This window comes from Euprymna scolopes, chromosome 26 (assembly GCF_053919585.1).
Source record: "Euprymna scolopes isolate OS-2025 chromosome 26, ASM5391958v1, whole genome shotgun sequence".
Taxonomy (NCBI): domain Eukaryota; kingdom Metazoa; phylum Mollusca; class Cephalopoda; order Sepiida; family Sepiolidae; genus Euprymna; species Euprymna scolopes.
Genome location: NC_136507.1, coordinates 76,927,264 through 76,954,686, shown reverse-complemented (window position 1 = coordinate 76,954,686; position 27,423 = coordinate 76,927,264). Strand labels below are relative to the sequence as shown.

The 27,423-nt window shown below is 35.7% G+C and overlaps 1 protein-coding gene across 1 annotated transcript in view; it reads left to right on the top strand.

The window, feature by feature from the left end:
* LOC145248207 (galactokinase-like) overlaps positions 1-26,485 on the top strand; it is a 42,276-nt gene extending 15,791 nt beyond the window's left edge. Inside the window, exons 2-7 of the mRNA XM_080110073.1 lie at positions 8,088-8,280; positions 15,235-15,499; positions 18,314-18,495; positions 22,040-22,190; positions 24,085-24,247; positions 26,304-26,485. Of these exons, the coding sequence (XP_079966199.1) occupies positions 8,088-8,280; positions 15,235-15,499; positions 18,314-18,495; positions 22,040-22,190; positions 24,085-24,247; positions 26,304-26,375 (1,026 nt within the window). The 3' untranslated portion in view covers positions 26,376-26,485. The remainder of the gene's footprint in view (positions 1-8,087; positions 8,281-15,234; positions 15,500-18,313; positions 18,496-22,039; positions 22,191-24,084; positions 24,248-26,303) is intronic.
* Positions 26,486-27,423: the final 938 nt, after the last annotated feature.

The window sequence follows — 27,423 nt, the reverse complement described above, 5'->3', positions numbered from 1 at the left end:
TTGGCCTTCGGGCCGGGATCAAAGTGTAGTATTTGTTCTGCAGATGCTGCACTTAAGATAATTTGTACCCGTCAATGGAGGGGGAACCCTCTATACTGGGACAATTATTATTTTTGGTAACCAGAGTGCCCCCTTTTTGCCTACTTTTAGGGGAGCTGGTTTTTACCCCACATTAAAAACGGCCTTGTGCCTAATTTGCTTTGGTGGGGAAGCAAATAGATATAATTAAACCTAAACATGGATTCCATAAACAGAGCTTCTTTCCAAGAACAGCCTGTGGAACACTGTTCTGATGCTTTGCTTTCCAGCTGACTACAACATTGTCTTAAAGTTCTTATTAAACCGTCCTCATAAATACTCAAATTATACCAATTTTCATTAACGGTTACTACACTATTGTCCTAATGACTACTGTAAGTGCACATGTATTAACCCCTATCTTCTGGGTCTTGATAAGTGGTGACCCCTTTGTAAAAAAAAAAAAAAAAAAAAAAAAAAAAAAGCCTTAACGACTTCTGTTTCCAAAACTAGTAGCTCCACCAAAGCTTGGTCAAGTTCACCCATTTAACTCCTCTTGGACTAACCTGTGTGCCCAGCATTGCCTGGGGTTTTAGAGGTGTGTGTTGAACAAAACAAAAAAAGTGGTAATAGACTGCCAGGCTCGAACCCGTGACACGAAGGCGGAAAAGAAAGTGAAAGAAAACCTGATGCCCTACCCTTACTCCATGACATGACCGGAAGCTCGAATCGTTGAAATTAGTAAAGTCATTCCAACCGATATGATCACTTGCAAAAATGGCGATGCAAAAAAAAAAAAAACCTTCCTTGTAGAAAACTGCTCAGTTGAGGGTGAAGGAATTAATGTTTTTTAGCCAAGTTTTTGATATTTGTCGTCCGAAGGGTCGAGCTTCAAAACGATACCGATCTCGGGAAAATCTGTCACCTCTGTCAAAAGTTTTTGAGACATATATACAAACCTATGTACGTATCTCCCTACATAGATGATCAAAAGAAGAGGGGTTAGATATCCCTTTATTTCCCTAAGATCATCTTGTATGAATCTGAAGATTCTATTGGCTCCTCAAATATCTTTCTAGTACAAATTCTCTCTAGAAAGACATCAGGTACTTACAGGAGGGATCACGAGAAGGTTGCCAACATCCTAAGTGAAAGTTTCTTCTGAGGAATGAACTGGATTCCAACTTGGGTACACGCAGGTTGTCAGTTTGTGTCATTAACCACTTGACCACTGTAACCTCTTGTGTACAAGTGAAGGGAAGGTAGAAAATTCTTTGGGTTCCAAAAAAATTTATCAGCAGTATCTTCAAGCAAAGATAGTCAATGCTTGAACATCCAGTAGGCAGATACCAGAAAGTGTTTCCTTGTTGCTTTTCGAGTTCTCTCTATTGATTGACTGTGATTTCTGATGGAGATGAAGTAGTTTTTCAGATGAAATCAATGCACCCAGCAAACTGATTGGTCGATGTGTAACTGTAACAGAGCGCAGATGCACGTATGGCAGCTGTATGCAAATAATTGAACTGTGCAATGTGACGTCACAGCAAGCGAAAAGGAAAAAATATAAGAACATGTGAGCAGACTGATCACCTTATGTTACATGATAAGGGCTGTCCCCTGTTCATGTAAGTATAAAAATAGAGAGATTAGTTAAAATGAAAATAAGAGAAAGCAGAAATCGAACCCTGGACATAAGTTTAAAAGAACAATAGGTTTAAATGGAATGTCCAGTAAATTGTTAATTCGGATGAAATAAATAATAAATAAACTATTCAATTGTTAAAAGAATGTGGATAATAAAATATGAGTTAAATAAATTAGATATGTAGGTTAAATTCCTTTGTGGAAACAACACAAGAAAAATAGGTTATTGGGAAATCAATGTCGAAAACGTGCAAAGTCGTGCATGTTGAAACACGTGAATTTTGCTCACGTGGCCGGGATGCATGGATTTCTCAATATAGGAGGTGGGAGTTAGTTGGTTGTAGAGACAGTCAGAGAGACAGTCAGGGGAGACAGAGACAGGCGGACGTCTGAAGCGAGACGTCACCTCAGAAACTAAGATGTGAAACTTTGAGTTCTTAATGAGGAAATCCCGACCGGTCGTAAATAAATTCATCATGTGTTTTGGATAAAGCTCATCTTTGTGTTTGTGATTTCTACAAAAAGGTAAATTGTATTGCTATAATATGTCTGTGTTATAAAATGTCATTACATACACATCTCTCTCTAAGATACAACATCATATGTAATAAGACAAGAACTCTCACTAAGACTCTTTAATGAAACCCCTATATATATAGGACAGATAAACGTTTTACACACGTGAGCCGAGAGCGACGAGAAGAGACACGTCCTAAACATGGTCGGACAGTATCTCTTGTTAAGCACATTGAAGTACGAGAAGACGACCAAGTTCTCTCCGATTCTCCCTCATCTGATCTTGAGCACATGGTAAAATGGGGAAAGGAGTGGCTGGTTACTTTTAATGCATCTAAAACCAAGCTTGTCTCTTTACATCAACATTCTGATCCACATCTGGCATCAACTGAAATGAATGGCTCTCGTCTTCAGGAGGCCTCAAATTTTGACAAATTTCTAGGCTTGACTGTTACTCCTAATCTTAAATGGAACACATACATCAAATCTGTTGCCAAGGCCGCTGGAAAAATGGTGGGATCTTTCTATCGATCCAGTAGATATCTCACTGCTGATGCAATTTTCTATCTATATAAGAGCCAGATACGTCCAAGGATGGAATACTGTTGCCACATCTGGGCAGGAGCTGCTAGAAAGGACTTGTCCTGCCTTGATAGAGTTCAAAATAGACTTCGTAGCCTTGTAGGAGATGTCCTTTTCTCTTCCCTGCAACCTTTATCTCACAGAAGAGATGTTGCGAGTTTGTCTCTGATGCATTGTTATTTTCATGGAAAGTGTTCGACTGAGCCAAACTTTCACAAGAAACACTCGTCTAGCTGAAAACTATCAATAATTCCCCCCACTCTTTATCTGTGCCTAAACCTAAATGTAGATTCCATGAACAAAGCTTTTTTCTTAAAACTGCACGCCTGTGGAATTGTCTTCCGTTTTCCGGCTGACTACAATATGGTTGTCTTCAAGTCTAACGTAAAAAAGTTCTTGATGAGCCGTTCCATATAAGTTAACAAATTTACCGAATTTCCATTACTATCGATTACTATATTGTCCAATTTCTACTGTACACTCTTTAACCCTTATCCTCGAGTGGCCTCTTGGCCTTGATAATGTTGTGATGCCTATGTAAAAAAAAAAAATAATTTGACCAAGAGATAAGGCATTATTCTGAAATGTTTCACTGAAAAAGTTGAATTCTTTCCATGTCCTTGTTTCATTGCGACGAACTCTACAGGTAAACGTGTGTAATCTAATTTATAAAACTCATTATGTCTGGCACCCAAATACTTTTTTTTTTTTTTTTTTTTTTTTTACTTTTGAAATTATGACTCTATAATAAATACTAAATTTGGGCAAATTAAAATATATTTAAACGTATTTTAAGACCAGGCAAAGCCGGGCGCCCCTGCCCCATTGCTAATGTTACATAACCAAAGCACCTAGTAGGGACACATTTTCATAAGAAAATGTATTTGTAGTTGGTTGGTGGTTTTTGTTTTGCGGCATATCAACCCTTTCCAGGTTATTTAATCCCAAATCCAGTGATTTTGAAGAACAATTTTTTAATAGAATATATATATATTTATTTATTTTTTTTTTTTAAGTCAGTTGGGACCCTAATAGGTACTACCACTCCAGGTCAGAGTGGACCTGGGAGCAATGGCAATTAAAGGGTGGCTCCACACTCCCCAAAGCCCACAAGCTGAGGCCTTACCATCGGATATAGTTTAAGGTCATATCCAGGACCACATTATTTGTAACTGTTACACAAAGTGCTAAGAAAAGATAAAATAGAACATGTTGCTTTCTTCAGATAAGCGAAAACAATGTGTTTCTTATATAATAGAAAAGTTGTAGGCGTGTTATATTATCTTTAACTCCAGGGGTGGGGGGATGGTACAATATTCTGTCTGCCACAATCAATATAGTTTGGTTATAAGATAAAATCGTTTTAAACGTTTACCTGCAGCAGTCCTCACGGACTGAAGACTTTCTTAAATCTAGGAGTCTGGGAGTTATCAGACAGTTAACCTTTAAGGTAAAGTCGGATCCAAGCAAGACACACTTGACTCCTATCGATCTTTACATCCGGGTTTATATACTTAAAATCTATATTTTATATATGTAATATCTTGCTTTTTACATTTCTCAATACATTTCATTGTTTTCTTTTCTTTTTTTTTTTTTTTTTTTTTTTGCGAAATGAAATTGATTAATTGATCGATTGTTTGAATCCTGTGCAAATATATATATATAAAAGCGGAAATGTCTATATGTATGTATGTTCGCTTTTTGTGTATGTCTGCAAAAGGATTTTTTCCGGCGGCTTCTCGAGGCCATCGCTCATTTTTAAAACTTTTTATATCACATCGAAATCATAATATCTCGGACTTAACAACGGGGGTCGCCTGTCTATTTAATTTGCCCGACTTTGAAACGTTGAATATTCAACATTTTGGGATCACCGCATGTTTGCTTTCATTTTTCGGTATAAAAAAAGCGAAACTCGATTCGAATCCTGGCCCACGACCAGTGGTCTCTAGAAAGCGATGTAACGTTTTGGTAATGTAGGCTTACCGTCGTCATATCAGACGGTTGCTTTCATTTCAAGACGAGCCACTCCCCTAATAAACGAGGGAGCTGTTTTCCCCCAAAGTTAGGTAAAAACAAACAAACCGGATTATTGACCTAATTAAAAACTGTCCCGCAGAAAATGTTAACTGCTGAATAGCTATTGCTGTCGTCGTCATCGTGACGCTCGCACAAAATGTTAACTCTACGACTTCCACTTGACGTCATTTAGTGCGGGCACCTGTCAATTCTCTTCTTAATGAAATAAATTCAAACTTCTTTCAGTAACTCATTCTTGCTGGCCAAGCGGTTAACGTGTCATGTGTTTTTCACATTTTATTTTCCAACATCCCCTCAGGACTTCGGGTTCGATTCTACCTAATTACCAAAACTTTTTTTACCCACCCCCCACCCCGTGTTTCTTTTTGATTTAAGAGCACAAACACCTGGGCAACGCCGGGTACCCCCGCTAGTAAGATATAAAGTTAAGATCAAGTAGGATAGTCCTTGGAAAGAGGAGAGGACGCTCCCACTAGTTTTCAAAGTCGGTTTTGTACTCTAAGAAATGAGATGTTGCTCTGAGCGCTGCATACTTGTATATGGCACCAGTACCCTGTCGTAGAACATGTTTGATTCTGATGCAGGTAAACAATTGCACCAGGAGTTAGATAGGTTTTGGAGCAGTAGAATGATCCAACCATTTTTCCAGAGACCTAGGAAAGAAGTAGCATCCTCCCCTACATCTCAATGTAATAACTAATGAATAAGGAGCCTTCAGTTTGCCATTCATCAAAGTTGATCACCTTACTTTCTTTTTACTGTAGAATCTTCTATACCATTAAATGCTGTTATTGGCTCCCGGAAAATACTGGTTATCCTGCAATGGATGATTGTCAGCATTTAGGTTAAAAATATTTTGAACTAGCCTGGGTGCCTGGCGTTTCCCACGTGTTTGGGGGTGTGTTGAGCAAAAAAAAAAAAAAGTGGTAGTAGGCAGGCAGGCTCGAACCTGTACCATGAAGGAAGAAAAGAACATGAAAAAAATCGTGACAGATTTGCTGTTGCGTCCATCGCAAAACCATAAGTGACGTAGGTTTAAATTAAGGCTAGACAATCGAAAAGAGACGACGACAACTTTTGAAAATATCAGCGAAAAAAAGCGATCCCACCCTCCCTGTAGAAAAGTGCCCAGTTGAGGGTGAAGGAATTCATGTTTTTGGAAAATTTTTCGATATTTGTCATCTGAAGGGTCGAGCTTCAAAACGATACCAATCTTGTGAAAATCCGTCCCCTCTGTTGAAAGTTTTAGGCAGACATACATACATTTAAACACAGGTGAGATTTATATTATAGACTAGCGGGGGTGCTCGGTGTTGCCTGCGTGTTTGGAGGTGTGTGTGTTGGGGGGGGGGATAGATCATAACAACCTTGTTTGGAAAAAAAAAAAAAAAAAAAAAAAACTTTGGCCGGGTGTTCGGAGGTGTAAAATAAAAAAAAAAAAAAAATTTTGGTAGGAACGTAGGCTCGAACCCGAAGCCTTGACGTAAAGGTAGAAAAAACCCCTGACACCTAGCCAGGTCGGCCACGAGGGGAGAGAAAATATGAACTGTCTTAATTTAAAGTTTATAAAGTGAAATTGACAGGTGCGAGAATTTAATAAGGTCAAACATCACGCAACTAAAGTTTGACGCTGCAAGCCAGTTTCTGTGTATTTGTTTGTTTCCCCTGCGAAATGAATAGCAATTGTCTGATATGACAATGGGGGGGGGGTCCCCCAGCATTGATCAAACCTTATTTGCGATATTAATTTTTTTTATTCACAAGAAAAAATACAATTGGGGAAAAATGAACAAAAAATTTAGGAACAAGTCTGAACGTTTTGGCGCCGAGAACACAAATTCGTTTTCCGTTTCGCTTCTTTATACTGAAAAACGAAACGAAGACGCAATGATCGAAAAAAAAAAAAAAAAAAAAAAATCTCGAAAATAGCGTGTAAAAGTCGGGTGAATTAAAGATAGACGCGACCCCCGTTTGTAACTCATAGATATTATGATTTAGACAGGATATAAAAAAGTTTTAAGGAGTGACCTGACCGAGCGCCCCCCCCCCCCAAGCCTTTGCCGGATATACACAAAAAGTGCACACACACACATTTTTGCTTATATATATATATATATATATATATATATATATATAGAGAGAGAGAGAGAGGAATGTATCGGTCATAACCATTGTGTGATGTCTGTCACGTATACTTTATCTAGCTAACATTCCTTTTCATTTCTAACAAATATTTTTATGCAAAAAAAAAAAAAAAAAAAAAATACCTTTCTCCTTGATACATTCTTTCTAACATTCTATTTTACAATAGCAATAACGGTCATAATCGTTAAGCTTGTTTTTGGCGTTGCCCAGACCAACTACATAACACAAATGAAAGGAACAGTCCTTCGAAGAGTGGGTGCTAAATTGTGTCGGAGATGAATACATTTGCCGATGTCGCTACACTATTCCCGACATGTGGGTAAAACGAACAGGCATGTATCTCCTAAGGCAATAGCCGATTTAAAAACTGACCTCCTTTCTGTAGTTGAATGACATAAATGGATGACCACATTCAATTGTAACAGAGCTGCTAACGTGTCAGCCACAAGATAACTCTCAATCAAAATTTTAGAAAGTTATTAACATAGTAAGGAGGAGATATGTCCAATCTGTTTTATTGTTGTGCAATGATACGAAGGGGGCACTTTGATGAACGCCTCATAAGTTAAAGGTGTAATCCTAGTTGGACTGTATGCTCATTAGACCTTAACTGGCTAAATTTTTATTTATAGGGTTATATTAAGACCATCTCCAAACTATTTCTGAACTGAAACAGGCCATCAGAGCAGTGGGAAAGAGGAGTGTATTGGAGTTATTGACGATTTCACATATCATATTCAGGTATACTTATCATTGAACAGTGATAAGACTTGAGCATTCATGACTGGAACTTGGTGGACAAGTCGGTTGTTTTTGTTTTACGACATATCAACCCTTTTCAGGTTATTTAATGCCGAATCCAAAGATTTTGAAGAAAAAATTTTTAAATAGAATATATTGTTTTCAAGTCGGTTTCTATTTAACCCATAGTTGGGACCCTAAAAGGTACTACCACTCCGGGTCAGAGTGGACCTGGGAGTAATTGCAATTAAAAGGTGGCTTCACACTCCCCAAACCCCGCAAGCTGGGGCCTCACCACTGGATATAGTTTAAGGTCATATCCAGGATCGGACAAGTCAGACACGGACAATAAATGCTCAATTATAATAGATAGACACATTTGTTTCGTATATCTGCAGGCTCTTCCACTTGTGACTGTAATTGTTGGAAGGAAGACTGATGGACCGCAGTGCAGAGTCATGACCACGTCTGAAGATCTTAAGAAAAACAGCTGCACAGAATTTGACTGTCCCCTTGAGGATCGTGAGTCGTTAACACCTGGTGAACCCTCTTGGGCAAATTATGTGAAAGGAGTTTTATATTTTTATAAAGGTGAGAAAAAGGTTGTTTTTTTTTTTTTTATGGCTTTAATATCATAATGCACGATGCAACTGTTCATTTTTTTTTTTTTTTTTTTTTTTCTTTTAAGTTAAAATGTTTCTATTTTTTCTGATGAATCAGTGTGGAAAATGTTAAAAATTGACATGATTGTTTTTGCACTATGAAGCATGCTGTAAAAATAGAGGACATTTTGACATGTTGAAAGAAATAAATGGTAAGATGAATAACATCTTTTGAATTTTTAAATATAGCTGCTTTGTTATCTAGTTGCATATGCTCTGTAGTTAAATTTAATATCGAGCTTCATAAATAAAAGGACTAGTATAAAGGGGGAAATGTGGAAAAAATATGCTTTTTTAATTGGAGATATATATATATATATATATATATATATATATATATCAGAAAAGAATTCCCTTGTATTCCAAGATTTTTCGCCATTCTCACCAAGGGAGTTTCTATTTATTTTTTTTTTTTTATTCAATTTTCATTCCAAACAAGGCACAGTGCCACTTTGAAGTAAGGGGCTACTATTGAGGACATAAGTTGCAGGGATATTATGAAGGGAGATGAGTAGCAAGATGTCTGTTCACATTAGTTGGGAAAGCAGAATCCCAGAAGGGAGTTCCAAAGTCTAGCAGTTCTGGGAAGAAACTATTAGCGTAGAAGGTTTTCTTACACCTAGGGATCTGTGTAGGGGGTGGGGTTTAGCTGCTTGTCGAGGATATTAACATTGAGGGGGTACAAGTGCTTGTAGTTCATCGGAGCATTCACCATTAAAATACTTGTAGAACAGGCAGAGGGATGCTGAAGCCTAGATGACAGTTTAGGACCTATCAGGTTGGCGACTTTTTTTTAACTCTGTCTAGGAGTGAGACAAGTAGCTTCCTTTCTAGGGCAATTGCTCTTGACATATCAAAGGCCTTCGACAAGGTATGGCATAAGGGCCTACTTCACAAGATTTCCAGCTACGGTATAACTGGAAATGTTTTCTCAATCATTAAATCATTTCTCTCCGATAGGCTCATAAGAGTAGTGGTCGATGGACAAAAATCAGAGGCCTGCAGTATTAATGCTGGAGTCCCTCAAGGGTCAATCCTGGGCCCAACTCTCTTCCTGATCTACATCAATGACCTCCCTAAACACATACTTAAATACTTCATTGACATCTATGCTGATGACACGACCATCTACGACAACACATCAAAGGCTGTAAATGACAAAGCTCTCTCTGATTCTCTCTCCTCTGATCTCGAGCGCGTGGTTCAGTGGGGGAAGTCATGGCTGGTTACCTTTTAATGCATCTAAAACCAAACTCCTATCTTTACATCATAAACGCTCTGATCCCCATCTAGCATCAATTGAAATGGATGACTCTTGTCTAGGAGAAGCCCTGTGTTTTGACAAGCTTCTAGGTTTATCCTTTACTCCTGATCTGAAATGGAACACATACATCAAGTCTGTTGCCAAGGTCGCTGGAAAGATGGTGGGATCCTTCTACCGCTCCAGAAGATATCACACTACTGATGCAATTCTCTATCTATATACAAGCCAAGTACGTCCAAGGATGGAATACTACTGCCATATCTGGGCAGGAGCTGCTAAAAATAGCCTATCCTGCCTTGACAGAGTTCAAAATAGACTTCGTGGCTTAGTGGGGGATGCCCTTTTCTCTACCCTGCAACCTCTCTCCCACAGAAGAGACGTTGTGAGCCTATCCTTGTTTTATCGTTATTTCCATGGCAGGTGCTCGTCTGGACTCCAATCTCTGGTCCCCCCCTTGCCAATCTTTCACAAAAAACACCCGTCTAGCTGAATCCACTGTGAAAAAAAATTTCCCCCACTCTTTATCTGTGCCTAAATCAAAACGTGGATTCCATGAACAAAGCTTCTTTCTTAGAACTGCACGCCTGTGGAACTCTGTTCCATCTGCCTGCTTCCCACCTGACTACAACTTGAATGTCTTCAAGCCTAACATTAACAAATTCCTAATGAACTTCCCCCTTAAGTAAGCACTTCATCAAATCTCCACACTAACGTACTGTACTTGCAATAACCCTTATCCCTGAGTGGCTTCCGGGCCTTGATAAGTGGTGACCACCGTGTAAAAAAAAAAAAAAAATGCACCAGCCCAAATTTGACAGTACTCCATGGGCGAATGGTGACCTTATACAGGTATAGGATACTTTCGGGTGTTAGTAGTTTTCTAGCACGGTAGAGAGAGCCTACCTTCTTCGCAGCGGCCCTGGCAATGCTTTCAATGTAATTGTTCCAACTTCTGTTTCCTGTGAACGTTAGGCTAAGGAGTTTGAAAGATGTAGTCTCAGATAAAGAGTCACTGGCCATTGCTATTGGTGGCAGAGAAGGTTTCTTGTAATTATTGAAGGAAACAAGTTTAGTCTTGGCAGCATTGAATGTGACCATCCATTTTTGTTCACGTTCCACTGATTGGAGATCTTCATCTAGTGTTTTTGTCATAATTTTCCATTCTCTAGTGTTTCTGCCATTTCTTTAGATACGCGTTCATTTGTTTTCCTCTCGTGCCTGCTATAGAAAGTGGTATCCTCAGCAAATATACCCATCTCTGAAACAATTTTATCAGGGAGATCATTTATGAATATCAAGAATGATAAAGGTCCCAGGATAGACCCCTGATGTACTCCTTTTATATCCTTGTTTAGATGTTCGACCGTCATGGATAATCTGGATTTTTTCTCTTGACAAGGATTTAATAACATTATGTATTCTTCCAGTGATACCATATGATCTGATTTTTCTTAGACTATCATGGCATACCCTGTCAAAAGCCTTAGATATATCGAGGGCTACTGCTCTACCCTCCCCTACTCCTGCTTTGTCTAGTGAATGGTATAGATTAGTTAGGATATCAACTGTGGGACAGGCTTGCCTAAATCCACATTGATTGTCGGTCAGAAGTTTAGCATCTGTAAGGTGATGGACTAGAGCTTGGTTTATTATGAACTCAAATATTTTGGCAAAAAGGAGGAGGAGGCTAATGGGGTGATAATTTAATGGGTCAGTTCTTTCACCAGAATTCTTGAAAACTGGTACTACAGAAGCAGTTTTCCAGCAGTTGGGAAAGCAAGGTTCGTTAAGGCATTTGTTGTAAAGTTTGGAGAGAACTGGAGTAACCTCAGCGGAGCATTTTTCTTTTCTGTTTTTTTTTTTTTTTTTTTTTTTTTAATAGCACAGCCAGGATGCTTTTGAGGTGTCTAGGTTTTTTTGATACCATGTACCTGAGAAAGGGTGATTTTCAGATCATCTAGTGTAGCATTTGTCCATAAAGGAAAGTCAGGGAGTGGTTTGCCGGGTCCAATATGGAGTTTGAGGCAAACCGACTGGCAAGCATGTTAGCCTTCTCCGTTGCCGTGCAAACCTCATGATTGTTTGATAGTGGAGGAACCGTTGACTGACAATTATTTACTACACTATTGTAAATTTTCCAAAAATCACGGGTTCCTAATTTCTGTGCTTTGGATGTGTTTTCTGGTGGTCTGTTGCTATTTCTCTTACAATTAGTTTTAGCTTCTATAAACTTCTGTCTGTTTGAACTGGACTATGTCGGTTAAATCTAAAGAAGCTTAAAAAAAACAAAAAACATTGAAAACTGGAAATAAAACATTGTTGAAAAAGTTGCTATGGTAACCAACAGTCACAGAAGAAACGATCTCTCACGTTCCTTATGAAGACTTTTGAACACCAGTAATTTTATAACTTTTGTTTTAATGAACGAAAATTGAAAAAATTTATTTCAAGATATAGCTAAGGTGACCTCTGAACTGTAACAATTTGGTCGTGATAGTGTTTGAATGATATATATATATATATATATATATATATATATATATATATATATGGAGAGAGATTATATATAAAAGGATTATTATGATTGGCCAATTTTAAGATATAAAATTACAATGGACTTAAATATGAATTAAAACTGAAAAGTATATATATATATATATATATATATATACAGGGTGACCCCCCCCCAAAAAAAAAAAAAGACATTCAATTGTTTTTCTGAGCATTTTACAGTCAACGGAGAAAAAAAGGCCAAAGACCCTAGTGTTTTGATGTGATCTTTGGAAAATAATAAACTAATTATGTTTCATTTCATGCGGACAAAACACTAAGAAACGGGGCCTAATTAGAGTTGAGGCCCATTTCTTTTGGGTCACCCTGTATGTATATATATATATATATATATATAGGAAAATGTTTATTCAATTATAATTCACCTTTTATTTATAGCAATCCTGTTAATTTATGATGCTCAATGTAACTACAGAGCATATATACAAATGAAATTTGTCTATTAGAAATTTCAAGATGTTGACCATCTTACCGTTTATTTCATTTCAAGCATGTTGAAATGTTGAATTCTTGTCTCGTAGCACAGACTCATTCATGTAACTATGTCAATTTTTTTTTATTCCGCCCTTGAAGTTCAGAGTTCCTTTTCTTCTGATGAGTTAAAGGCAGAATAAATTGAAAAATCGACATAATAATTATATGAATGATTCTGCACTACAAAACATGGCTGCCAAGAATTGAACATTTTAATATGCTGAAAGAAATAAACAGATGGCCAATATCTTGGAATATACTGCTGTTATGTGTGTATTCAATGTGTATTCAATGTGTATTATATGTATTCAATGTGTATTATATGTATTCAATGTGTATTATATGTATTCAATGTAGTTACATTGAACTTCATAAATTAAAGAATTTGTATAAAGAGTGAAATATAATTGAATATATATATATATATTAGAAATGGTAATTAATAAAAACCTGAAGAAAGTGCTCAATACTGTTGTAGAGCAAATATGCATTTTATTTTTTATTACCATATCTTTCTGTTAAGTTACATTATTGTTTCAGCTACCCGGCCATTTTTTTTGGCCGTCTGTAGCATCCTCAGACTTTTTACAGAAATGTTTGTTATGATATATATATATATATAATTACAATAGAAAAATGCGAGCATGAAAAGTAATATGGTTAAGCTTAAACATGGAAAAGTAAAGGACTAGTAAAACCTAGAAAAGGACAGATATTCTAGTAAAAACATAATAAATTTATAGCTTCAAATATTTCAGCATTAAGAATTGTTTAAATTGAATTTAAAAATAAAAACAATTAATGCTGCAATATTTTAAGTTATAAAATATTTTTTACTAGAATATCTTGTCTTTTTCTTTTCCAGTTCTAACAACTAATCCTTTACTTTTCCATGTTTAAGCTTAACCATATTACTTTTCATGCTTGCATTTTGCATCCATGATTTTTCCAGGCTTTCAGTAAATTCACTTGTTCCTTAATTTCAGTCTTATTTTCCCCCATCCCTATGAACATAACATGCACATGTGTAATAACAATGTATGTCTGCTTTCAATAAAATCCCCCAATTATCTCCCTTTCATTCTGTTTCACTTATTACTGTTCTTTTCGTAAGAGTGGTGACTTGGTAACAACAGTAGTCGCTGAAATGACGTGGTTGCTATGCAAACCAGTCATAAAAAGCATTGCTAACCTTGCGTTTTTTTACGATTTTGAACGCCAGAAAATTCATAACTTTTGTTTTACTGATTGAAAATTTTTTTTCACTTTTATTTATTTTAATTTTATTTTTTTATTACATTTTCACCCCAAACAAGGCACATTGCCACTTTGATGTAGGGGGCTACCATCAGGGACCTAAGTTCCAGGGGTACTATGTAGGGAGTTCAGCAGCAAGATGTCCGTTCACATTACACTTGAACTTCTGCATGTCAGTACAGTTGGGGAAGCAGGAACCCGGAAGAGAATTCCAGAGTCTATCATTTCTGGGGAAGAAACTATTAGAGTAAAAGGCTTTCTTACATCTCGAGATCTAAACTGTGTCGGGGTGGGACTTTGCTGCTTGTCGGGTATTATCGTCAAGGGGGGTGGGGTACAAGTGCTTGTAGTTCATCAGAGCATCCACCATTAAGGTACTTGTAAAACAGGCAGAGCGATGCAATATTTTGTCGGTGAGACAGGGACTGAAGCTTAGATGAAAGTTCAGGACCTATTAGGTTGGCGACTCTTTTGGACCTTGTCTAGGAGTGAGAGACAAGTAGCAGATGCACCAGCCCAAATGTGACAGCAGTACTCCATACATGGGCGAACGGTGAGTTTGTAGAGGTATAGGATACTTTCAGGCATAAGTAACTTTCTAATACAATAGAGAGAGCCCACCTTCTTTGCAGCAGCCTTAGCAATGATCTCAATGTATCTATTACAACTCCTGTTTTCTCTGAACGTTAAGCCAAGAAGCTTGAATGAAGTGCTCTCAAGTAAAATATCTCTAGCCATAGTTATTTGTGGTTGGTAAGGAAACGAGCTTTGTCTTGGCAGCGTTGAACATTACCATCCATTTATGACTCGTTCCACTACAGACTGAAGATCTTCCTCTATGGTTTCGGCCATTACCTTAGATATGTGCCCATTAGTTTTTCCCACGTGCCTGCTATAGAGCGTGGTGTCGTCGGCAAATATACCCAATCTTAGAGACAATTTTATCAGGTAAGTCATTTATGAATATCAGAAATAAAGATCCAAGGATCGATCCCTGGGGTACACGCGCATTTATTTCTTGTGACGGGGGGGGGCAGATACCTGGCCCAGCACTTCCTGTGTCTGGGGCAGATACCTACTCTTTCAACACGAGTTAACGTTTATCTATACATTTGTAGCACTACATTTACAAGTTTATTAAACTTTGGTAGAGGTCATCAGGCTTTATCACATGTGACCATTCATCATGATCTTTATCAGTAGTTTTTTATTTATTTATTTATTTATTTTTAGAAATCCTTGAATGGCTTATAGCCTTGACAAGTGGTGACTCATTTGTAAAAGAAAAAAGTAAATTAATCTTTTCTCTTATTTCAGGTACACTTTCTCCGTTTGATGCAGTCATTGTATCTTCCGTGCCTCTTGGTGGAGGACTGTCCAGTTCTGCTGCCATTGAAGTGGCCACTTACATGTTTCTGGACCAATTGAATGGGGAGAAGAAAGCATCCGAGGTTAACAAAAAGGAGAAAGCATTGGCTTGTCAGCAAGCGGAACACAAGTTTGCCAATGTTCCGTGTGGAATAATGGACCAATTTGTTTCCTTTATGGGCGAAAAAGGCAACGCCCTTCAAATCGATTGCAGGTAGATGCTTAAGTTTTTACTTGCTTGTTTTGTAAGTAAATTTTAATATTTTAAATACTAGACAACATGATAAAACATGTATCTATTAAGTTTGCAGGTAGATGACAAAATGAAATTTTTTGGTGGCCAATCGGCTTGTCTCGAATTTTTAAAACTTTTAAAATTAATATTTTGAACACAGAAGACAGAAAAATATGTGCGGAAGTGAAGTTATAAATTGAAAAGATTTAGTTTGCTTGGAACAGTTTGTGTGTGTGTGTGTGTATGTATATATATATATATATATATATATATATAATATACTGTATGTGGATGATTATAATGCTCCCTATCTTGGGTTGGGAAGTGATATACAAATTACCATTAGCGTATGAAGCAATGCTCTTTGTGTATATAAATTGAGCTTAGGTATTTGGTCAATGTCAAAACATTGTTAATTCACTGCCGGCATAACATCATTTATATATATATATATATATATATATATATATATATATAAATTTTTTTCAAGATACTATGTTAACAGAGATAAACACGCAAGTATTCACAGTGCCAACAAAAGGAAAGTCCGCACTTGTAATTTTTTTTCAAAAATTGCAAATTTAAGCTAAATTTAATGTAACTGTTTAAACAACCTATTCCTCATTCGATTTGCCTTTTATTCCTCTATAGTTTTATCTGTTCATATTTGACTTTTAACTGAAATATTCTAGTGTTGACGTCAATTTAAAAAATAACATGTCTGCTCCTTTAAGAACTGGATTCTTATTGTTGAGGTTAAATTGAAAGAAATCGGTCACTTAAGCTTACATGTGCAGATCGTAATTTTAAAATCTCATCACTCTCGGCCTTCATGAATGACATTTATGCTTTATATAAATATTAATTTCAACTATATTCTCGCATGGTTAACATTGGCCAAGCAGTTTGTTCCTTGCTATTGGAGTAAGAGATGGCTTTGTGACTGGGTTCGAATCTCTATACTGGTGGTAATTATGGCTCTGTGCTGATGATTCCCAAAGGATGAAATACTAGTGTCTGTAGGTATTAAAAAATAATTATAGTTTATATATATATGTGCGCGTTTTATTTTTTATTACCATATCTTTCTATTAAGTTACATTATTGTTTCAGCTACCCGGCCGTTTTTTAGGCTGTCTGAGGAAGCTACAGACGGTAAAAAATAAAAAAAAAAACGGCCGGGTAGCTGAAACAATAATGTAACTTAACAGAAAGATACGGTAATAAAAAATAAAACGCATATTTGCTCTACAACAGTATTCAGCACTTTCTTCAGTTTTTATTAATTACCATTTCTACTATATATATATATATATATATATATATATATATATACAAGGAAAAAAAAAAAATTTTAAGCTGTAAATTAAAATTTACAATCAAATTATTCGACAATACTCCAAACGCAATTTGAAAATTGTTTTTGTAGTATTCTATTGAATTTAATTGTAAATTTTAATTTAGTTTTAAATTTTTATTTTCCCCTGTAATAAACTCTACTTTATATTGTGTCTGCATTGAGCTTATTTGGTTGGGATTAATTCATTAATACATAAATATTAATATATATCTATTGAAGTTTACCTCTGATTATATCAGCTAAACATTTTTCTGCTGTATTGATAATTATGTATGACACAATCACATTAACACACCGGTTTTGTTAGATCACCGAAGTTAAGCAACGTTGAGTCTGCTCAGTGCCAGATGGGTGAGATGGGAAGGTTAAGTGATGTATGTGCTGCGCCAAGTCGTAGAAATTTCCAGATTGGTATCTGGGGCTGCATTAATTCACTGGGAGAGACGCACTCCTAGTGTTCATTAAGACCTGAATCTAGAAGGAAACTTTGTGTGTATTAAAAAAAAAAAAAAAGACATTTTTTTTTTTTTTTTTTTAATACCTGCGGTCTACTGTATACTCTGTCCTGTGGCGGTCATCCATACCAACAAAGGTTAGCAGTAATACCAAAAAGTGTGGTTGATTCTACTCCAAGCCTTCATCACTATAAACAAATCCATTGTGTGGATTTCCGAGCAACTTGGTTGTTGTGGTGGAACCTCATACATCAAAACCAACGGGAGTCCATCACACACACACACACACACATATATTTTTATATATATATATATATATATATAATACACATTGGTTTTTATTATAAAGTGAAGGATATTTGCTTTCACTAAATGGTAATCTTCAGTTGATAAATTACTAAGTAAAAGAGTATTTAATTTAATAATTCCTTAAGGAATATTTGTCAATTCATTTCAATTAAGATATATTTTTACATTGTATGACACAGTCATGTTGAGCAATGGTGAGCCTGGCTAGTACCAGATGGGTTACCATTTGGGAAGGCCAGGTGTTGTATCTACCTTTTGGGAAGGTTGGCCATGGGGCAAGCACCCTCATCCCAAAAACAAACTTGTTACAAAAGCATCTACAAAGTTGTGGATGGCCTATGCCCCTCCAAGGACTCAAGGCTATGGGGTGGTGGTCATATTTTTACATGTGTTGCCAGAGAACTCATATTTATTCTGCATTAATGGTAGCTTTTGTCTTGAACAATAAAAATAAATATTGCTGTATTTTTAAGTGATTTTTCGTGCAAGCTTTAAAAGGGAAACCACTTAACTTTTGGTTTAAAGTGTAGAAATAGAGGGAATGCATATTGAAAATAATGCATATTGCTTGATTTTATTTTTGATTTTTAATTGATTTTTAATTGATCTTTCATGTTTTCATGAGTTTTAAAAGGAAATTTTTTTTTTTTTTTTTTTTTTTTTTTTTAGATCCTTGGAAGCAACCCTAATCCCAATGGCTTTTCCAGATGCTGCCATTGTGATCTGCAACTCTAATGTTAAACATACACTCTCTGGAACGGAGTACCCGGATCGCCGACGCCAGTGTGAAGAGGCAGCCAAAATACTTGGGAAGCCAGCTTTAAGAGATCCAACTTATGATGAACTGCAAGGTCAATACATATCTATCATATATATTTCTCTTAGTTTGTCTATCTGTATGTTTGTTCTTTTTCTGAGAAAGTTCTGTGCCAATCTAGCTGAAATTTTGTATCCATCTTTAAGATAAGGTGGAGCAAACCAAGTATTATGGTATCCATTCCATGCATGGTTAGAGGTTAATAGACATTATTTAATGAAAATAATTTACAAATTTAACTATATTCAACCATTAATTTTTCATGAAGCATTCTAAATCAATGAGCTATAACTGTTACCCATTTTGAACAGACTAAAATGTCAAGTGTATATATATATATATATATATATATAAGAGCGAATAGTTAATAAAACATGTTTAAAAACACTTTGAAAAAGATAAAAAAAAAATCTAATTTGAAAAAGGAAACACTAAATAAGTGTATAGTCCTTAATCCGCAGAGTTTTGAAGAAATACTTTCCTTCTCATCAGAGGGTAGGATTTAGCAAAATGCGGGATCGGATTTTGCTTGCAAAAGTATTTGATGAGACTGCAAGTAAGTCAAAGATCTTACTTGATAAAAAAAGTGAAGCAGAGGGAATAGGGTGAAGAAAAAGGTGATTTCACATGAATGGATAGTCTGGTAAAAGGTAAAGTATCCAATGACGGTAAAATCCAAAAATTGCAAATCCAAGAAAGTTAGTTAAATTTCCATTCACACAAGTAAAATCCAAGGGAATCGCGTAATTGGAAGATGGTTTAAAATAATCCAAAAGACCAAAATCCGTGGAATAATTCACAAATAGGTACAAGGAAAAGGGGAAAGAATTCCAATAATGTTATTAAAAGAAAAATAAGATATGCGTTAGACCGGCTGCCGAGACAAGGCATAAAATAAACTAAATTTTATATATATATATATATATATATATATATATATATATATATATGTTTTATTTGTTTTCAATTTTTACTTGAAAAGAAAAAATATCTGAAATTATAAAATTAATAAAATATACAGCATAGTCGGTTCAACATATTACATTAAATATCCGTTACTGCTAAAAATTATGAATTTTCTGTTTTGTTTTAAGGTATATTAGTCCTGTTTGGATTGTTTAGAACTGAATCAGTTAATTTCTATAAATTTTAATCTATCATATAAAGGATAGTTGTCTGTGTGTTTATGTCTAACTAAAACTTCTGTCTGTAGGAAACTGGGGAGTTGAGCAGAGATGCCTGTTCACATTACATTTAAATTTTTTCATGTTAGTACAGTCAGGGAAGCAAGAAACATGGGAATTCCAAAGTCTAGCAATCTGAAGGGAGAATCTATTAAAGTAGAAGACTTTTTGGCATCTAAGGATAGAAAAAGTGAAGGGGTGAGCTTTTGCTGCATATCACATTAGTCAGTAGTATTTACAAAGAGGGAACACAAGTGCTATGTATTCATCAGAGCACATTCCATTAAAGTTAATTTTCTTACACCAATTCAAGTTGTGTGTGTGCCCATAGAGAAATGGGCTGAGTGGAAAAGGGAAGGGGAAAGACAGAAATTATCTTTACATTTTTGCTCCAGGTAAAGCTAGGTAGCCCTACTAGTGTTGTATATTGGTTTATATTGGAGGAGATGATATATTAAAACGTGTCATGTGTTATCTAGTGGATGTAATATATTGTTCTTTTAACAGACAGATAATAAACGTATAAATCGTATGTATGTTGTCTACCTAGGAGGACTTGATATTGACGTGTAAACTGAGTCATGTTGTATCAGACTTATCACACGGGATATTTTTACAGTTCATATATAAGAAGAATAATATATGCTTCCTACCTTTTTCTTGAATAGTTCTTCTGTATCTTCCCACTGCTCCGTGACAAACCATGAAGCGATCAGCACCATATAATTGAGACATCTGTTCTTATTTGTGAAACCATTAAAACAACTCTTTATATTTTTGTAATATAAATTTATTACAGTTGTCTCAAATGGTTTTCACAGGATCTGCAGTTCGTCTACATTTTCTGTTCATACAGCCCGCTCCTAGCTGTCTGTCCACCCCTGTCTAGACGTCTGTCCGCTCTGGTGGTCAATCCTCAACTCTCTGAATCTCTCCAAAACTAACTACGTCACCTAATTATGTGTCTCAGACCAACCTAAATCCACAGCTAGTTATTTGTCTATTCACAACCCCGAAATAATGTTTACATATATTTTCTATTTTCACATTCCTTTTGTGATTCACACGCCAATCATTTCTTCCCCAATTTAATTGTTTATTCTTCTAATCATAATAACTGATCCAGCGACCATCCGTCGTTCAAATCAATTCATAAGAATACAATAACAATAATAATAATGTTTTGACCCTTGACCCCGCTTGCCACAGTTAACAGATACTACGCTATGATCAAAGCCTAAAGGGTCATAACATTACACTAGTAAAATATAAATCTAGAAATAAAACAGATGTATATATTGTGTCTGTGAAAAATATTTAACCAATAGACCCTTAGACTACAGGTCACATGACACTGAAATTAACAGGAAATAGTAATCATGCACCAAGGATCGTTTATAACGAGTAAATTCTTTGTTTGGATGAATAACGCGTACAGACATAAGTCGGCAAGTTGAAATGCAAAAATGTCCATTTCAACTTGCCGACATGCACAAATTCATAGCTTGAAGTGGTTTTATTTTAAATCTTTCTTATCTCTGTTGATAGCTTAAATGGTAGGAAACATGGCTGAAAGGCTAAATGTTTTGGTTTCACTCCTAGCTGATGGCACCAAAGTTTGTTTTTTTTTAAACTTTACTATCTATTAGGTACAATATAATATCCAATAGTTCTGTAATGCTGTAACAGAACGCAGACATGCATATGGCAGCTGTATGCAAATGACAGAGCTGTGTGCGAAGTGACATTACGGCAATTAAGAAAAGATTATAAAAGAACATGTGTGCAGACTGATGATCATGTTAGACATGTGGGTGATGTCATGCCCAAGACAGGAAGTCCCATGTGGTGTGAGAGGACTAAGTTTTTTGGATTTTTTTTTTTTTAAACCTGAAACAGTGAGTTCAATTTGTTTCTTTCTTATATTCTTTGTGATGGAGTCTACAACAGGTTGGGTCCCTATGTTAACACGTGTGTATCACACTACAATAAAAAATACAAAATCTGTATGATTAAAATATTTAAGTGTAGTTTACGACCGGGCAAGGCCCCGGTGTACCCCCCACCTCCGTTAGTATGCAATAAACTTGTTTTTAAATGTGAATTGTTAACAGTGAAGAGGTAAAATTTTGCTGCCTGTCAGATTAGTCGGGAGTATCTATGTTGAGACACAAGTGGTACGAGTTCATCAGAGTTTATTCCGTTCAAGTAGATTCTCTTACGTTAATTAAAGTTGTGTGTGTCCGTCCAGAGTGAGGTATGGACTGGGCAGAGATGAAGAAAACAGCGGAAAGGGAAAGAACGATAGTTCTTTACACTTTTGCTCCAGGCAATGTCGGGTAGCCCTGCTATAAAAATATAAGAAATAAATTTGTTTTTTAATATGAATTTCAGATAAAAAAGACAAGATGGACACCGTAACCTTCAACCGGGCCAAACATGTAATCAGTGAAATTGGTCGAGTGACAGATGGGGTGGCAGCTTTGCGCAAAGCAGATCTTACGGAATTTGGACGTCTAATGGTACAGAGTCATAATTCTTTACGGTAAGTATTGACTGCCAAAGTTTTTCTCTCCTGTCACAACACCTCTCTTTTAGGTCCATTATCTTTCCCTCTCCTTTATTTCATTCTCTCGCCCTCTTCCCCTCTTTCTTTTTGATTCTCTCTCACAACTTGAACAATTAAACATTTTGTATTTAGATTCTTTGAACTACTGTTCTCATCTTGAGTGTTAATTTGAATGTGCCTTCAAATGCGTCGTCCACTACACATGACAGAATGAGAGCATGCTACCCTCTGGGGATTAAATAAACAGTTCCATTAGAAATTCTGTGCAGATTCCCAACCTCAATATGAAAGATTCCCAGAGTTTAACAAAGATTTTTTTTTTTTTTTTTTTTTTTTTTTTTTTTTACATGGGGGGTCACCGCTAATCAAGGCCCAGAAGCCACTCAGGGATAAGGGTTATTGTGTGTACACTAATCAGTGGGAACGTATCGTAGTAATAGTTAGTATTGGAGATTTGATAGGTGCCATTACTTAAGGGGGCGGTTCGTCAGAAATTTGTTTGTGTTGGACTTGATGACATCCAAGTTGAATTTGGGGGGGAAACAGGCAAGCGGCAGAGAGTTCCACAGCCGTGAAGTTCTGAGCAAGAAGCTTTGTTCATGGAATATACGTTTTGATTTCGGCACGGATAAAGAGTGGGGAAAATTATTGACAGTGGTTTCAGCTAGTCAGGTGTTTTTCATGAAAGACTGGCGGGGAGGGACCAGATAATGGAGCTCAGACGAGCACTTGCCATGGAAATAACGATAAAACAGACAGGCTCGCAACGTCTCATCTGTGGGAGAGAGGTTGCAGGGAAGAGAAAAGATCATCCCCCACCAAGCCACGAAGTCTATTTTGTACTCTGTCAAGGCAGGATAGACTGTTTTTAGCAGTTCCAGCCCAGATGTGGCAGCAGTTCAACAAAATACACCTAAAGGTCGGAGGTGACATTGATCAAAATTTTCTGAAAGTGACACTCAAGATGAGAACAGTAGTCTTAAGAATCCAAATGATACAGTTAATCAATCCTCATCTCAATAATTCAGAAACGTAATTAAACATTTAAGAGTTAGTGATTAGCCTACTAGATAACCACCACAGACTGTCAATTATTGATTGTAAGTGTGTCCCTTTTTTTTCCTGAGATTCTCATGGATCGTTCTGCTCTTGAGGGGAAAATTGACTCTGAAACTTTTTGCTTTTTCTTTTTTATCAAATTTTTCTGGAGTTCATATAGGGAGTGTCCACAAAGTCTGACTGCATAATGTAGCCAAACTTTGTGGACACCCTGTATTGGATCCACTGCACTTTCTGCTTCTCATAAAATATGTTCTCTGCCACTCTAAACATTTTCTCACGCCCGAGGCTATTTTCTATCTCTACAAATCGGACCATTTATGGAGTATTGTTATAGTTGGGCTGATGAATCCCTGTTCCATTTGAAGGTTCTTAATAAGATATCTGTAATTTAATTGGCCTTACTCTTCTCTGCAATTTCTCTTACAGACGTGATGTTGCTAGTCTGTCTTTTCTATAAATACTATTCTGCCACAAGTGACATAATTGCAACCAACTCTTGCAGTATTTAATGAAATACATAATAAATGATAAATACATGGAAAAAGCTTTGAGACAAACTATTTAGATGTAGAGGCTGGTAAGTAACCAGTCAACCGCAGCTGTTTTTTCCCAATACCTGTGGGAAACAACAACCGTACTATACTTTTTTTGAGATAGGAGACACATTTCCACTGGGCAACGCCGGTTAGCGGGTACTGCTAGTATACTATAAGACAGACAAATCAAACACCTTTTTTTTTATAATATCTGAAAATATCTAAAAAAAAAAAAAAAAAAAAAAAATCGGGATTTTTTTTTCTTGTTTCAGAGATGATTTTGAAGTGTCCTGCAAGGAACTTAATGAACTCGTTGTTATTGCGCTTGGGACAAAAGGTGTTTATGGTTCCCGTATGACTGGTGGCGGATTTGGAGGCTGTACTGTCACGCTGGTACAGCAGAGTGCTGTCAATGATTTAATCGGCAGGATAAAAGTAAGTTCAAGTATACACTTAAATTTGGCGGACTTAAAGGATACCACATATGAAAAAGTAGAGTTTTAGAGAAAAGATCATGAAAAATCTTGTGTATTTATTGATCCGAGCGACTTCCAGTTTTGAAACTCATTGGAAGTAAATCTGAAAATCTTGCTAATATTACGTCTTTTACCTAATCTGTTACAATTCAGGTTTATTAGGTAGTTTAATATATATATATATATATATATATATATATATATATATATATATATATGAGCAAACAGTTAATAAAATATGTTTAAAAACACTTTGAAATGAGTTAAAAACATATTTAATCCGAAAAGGAAACACTAGATAAGTGGATAGTCCTTAATCTGCGGAGTTTCGAAGAAATACTCTCCTTCTCATCAGAGGGTAGGAATTAGCAAAATTCAGGATCGGATTTTGCATATATATATATACATATATATATATATATATATGTGTGTGTGAGAGAGAGTTTATATTTGTAAAAACAACATAGAATTATTTTTAGCATCTATATGGAATTTTTCTTGCATTCTTCTTGGGCCACAACCTTTAGCATTAGACTAGAACACTAGTTTTAATTTTGATGATAAATTTTTCCAATGATAAAAATCTGATATTTGAAGAATCTAATTTTTTTTTTTTTTTTTTTTTTTTTTTTTTTCTGTCCATGTCAACTGGACACTAAAAGCATAGTTATCTTCACCTGAAGATAACTACTGATGGGCATTCAACAGCTCAAAGAACTTCCTACATTTCCTTCCTTCACTTGGACACTAACTTTTTCAACCTATTAGAAATGTAGCAATCATGAATAAAAAATTATTTTCTTTTGTGGAGAAATATCCCTGCTTGGTGATTTGGTTACACACTCACCAATCAGCTTGCAAGGCACATTGACGTTGTCATCTAAAGAACTACTTCACCACCTTTGAGAATTACCATCGGTCAGTAAAGAGAACCCTGAAAGCAATGAAGACGTCCCTTCTCTCACCTGTCCCTGTCCACTCGAGCATCGACTATCTATGCTTGATAATTACTGAGAGCTTCGACAACCGAAAAAAACTTTCTAGGTTTTTTTTTTTTTTTTTTTTTTTTCCACGGTGTTACAAATATCCTTGTGAAATTTCAATCAACTAAAATCTGTCGTGTAACAAAATGAGTTTCATATATTCTTGTCAGAAATCTGTGAGTCCCTTAATCCTCCAGGCTTATGAGGCTGCTGCATTATTTTCATGCAATGTGTCTTTGACACGAATAATCTGGCAGCATACACCCTTCTCAAGGCTTCAGAGCACATGCACCACTTGGTATTACCAAATGGTTACTCCTTTTTTTTTACTGACCACACTCAACATTGCTTAACTTTAGTGATCTAATGGGAACCAGTGTGATTATGCTGTATATATTCTAGTATAGAATGACACCCCCCCCCTGCAAAAAAAAAACCCAAACAAATGGTGTTTATGTAAAGAAGTTACTGTGCTATATTTTTATAGTATTTTCATTTTTCATAGTATTCAAGTTTTATGATATATTTTTTAAATTGTTACGTGAAAGTACAGAATAGTTACAAAACGCCCTCTCTGCATATTAAGAATGGGTTTCTAAATATTAACGTTATTTCAGCACGGTAACTTCTCTGCAGAAGCACCAATATTGCCTCACCTCCAAAATATAGGATGACCAAAAAAAAAAAAATCACTCAGGAATTAAATTTCACAAACCTTTTTGCAATCCAATCATTATACCCGGGTTCCTCTCCACAGGAATATGATTGGCTGATTAAGTCATAAATGCCAACTTATGGAGCAGCTTTGGAGAGATGTTGAAAGATATGTTGTAAGCTTCACACTAAAGGATATATCAGCTCTGACCACAAGAAAACTTACCAGGTTATTACTCGAATAGTAGCTAAAACCACTCAGCTACTTCAAACAAATATATCCCTTTCCGAGACATGTCAATTAGTTGGGGTTTTTTTGTTTTTGTTTTTTTTGTAAGATTACTTAATGATTTTAAACTATTTATTTTTTTCTTACAGAAAGAGTACGAAGGAAATGCCACATTTTATATTTGTTCCCCATCATCTGGAGCTAAAGTTCTATCTGTGTAGCCATATTGTATGGAACAGAAGAAATGAAACTAAACAAGTTTTGTGTTTTGAAAATTTTTTTACATAAAACAATTCAATAAAGATAAAGATAATTATTTCTATAAAATAAACACTTTCTTCATTTTTGTCATCCATTTTTTTTTTTTTTTTTTTTTTTTTTTTTTTTTTTGTCATTAATTATTTTGAAAAACACTTTTCTTCAATATCATCACATTGAAACGTATTGTATATGTAAAAAATTCTGATTTCTTTGAAGATATCTGTATGTTACGCTTTTGATTCTCTGGAAAACACTGAGTAACTTGAACAATTATTGATCGTTGTTGTCCGTAAAATAGAATTTTTAAAAAATGTATTAAGACGACAAAAAAGTTATTTTTAAGATAAAATATTTGTAACAGGAATGTTAATTTAATAGAATGGAATTTAGAAATGAGTCAAGAATTTTAGTATTGATAAGTTTAAAGATAAGCAAGAATACATGAAATCAATCAGGCGATGGTCATGATTGATACATGTTGATTACATTATTATAAAGACGATGTTTTTTGGAGTTTTTTTTGTTAGTCGGTTAGTTTGAGACAGTCAAGAGAGAATGAGCTGGCGACTGATCAGTAATGGCTCGGAACACTTGAAGTTTTGGGGGTAATGTAGTTAAAATGTAGATATTAAGACAGTGTGCAACTTTCCAAGACGGAGATCTCTGAAATAAAGTTGCTGAAAATACAACCAAACATTCTGGTTTCTTTGTGACAAGTTTTCTTGCAGCTTTTTTCAAGACTATCAAAACAAGACCAAAGATGGACAAGGTATGTTTTCCCTATTGGCCGATGTAAAAAAAATCCATAGAACTGTTATCTGTCCCTTTCTGTTGTAAATGTTATATGTCCGTTGAACTATATCTGAATATATCATGTACAAACATGAGAACACTAGATCATAGACACAGAAGTATATACACGTTGTGCACATTCAATGCGCACAAACATTATATATATATATAATATATATATATATATATATATACATACGCACGCGCACATATATA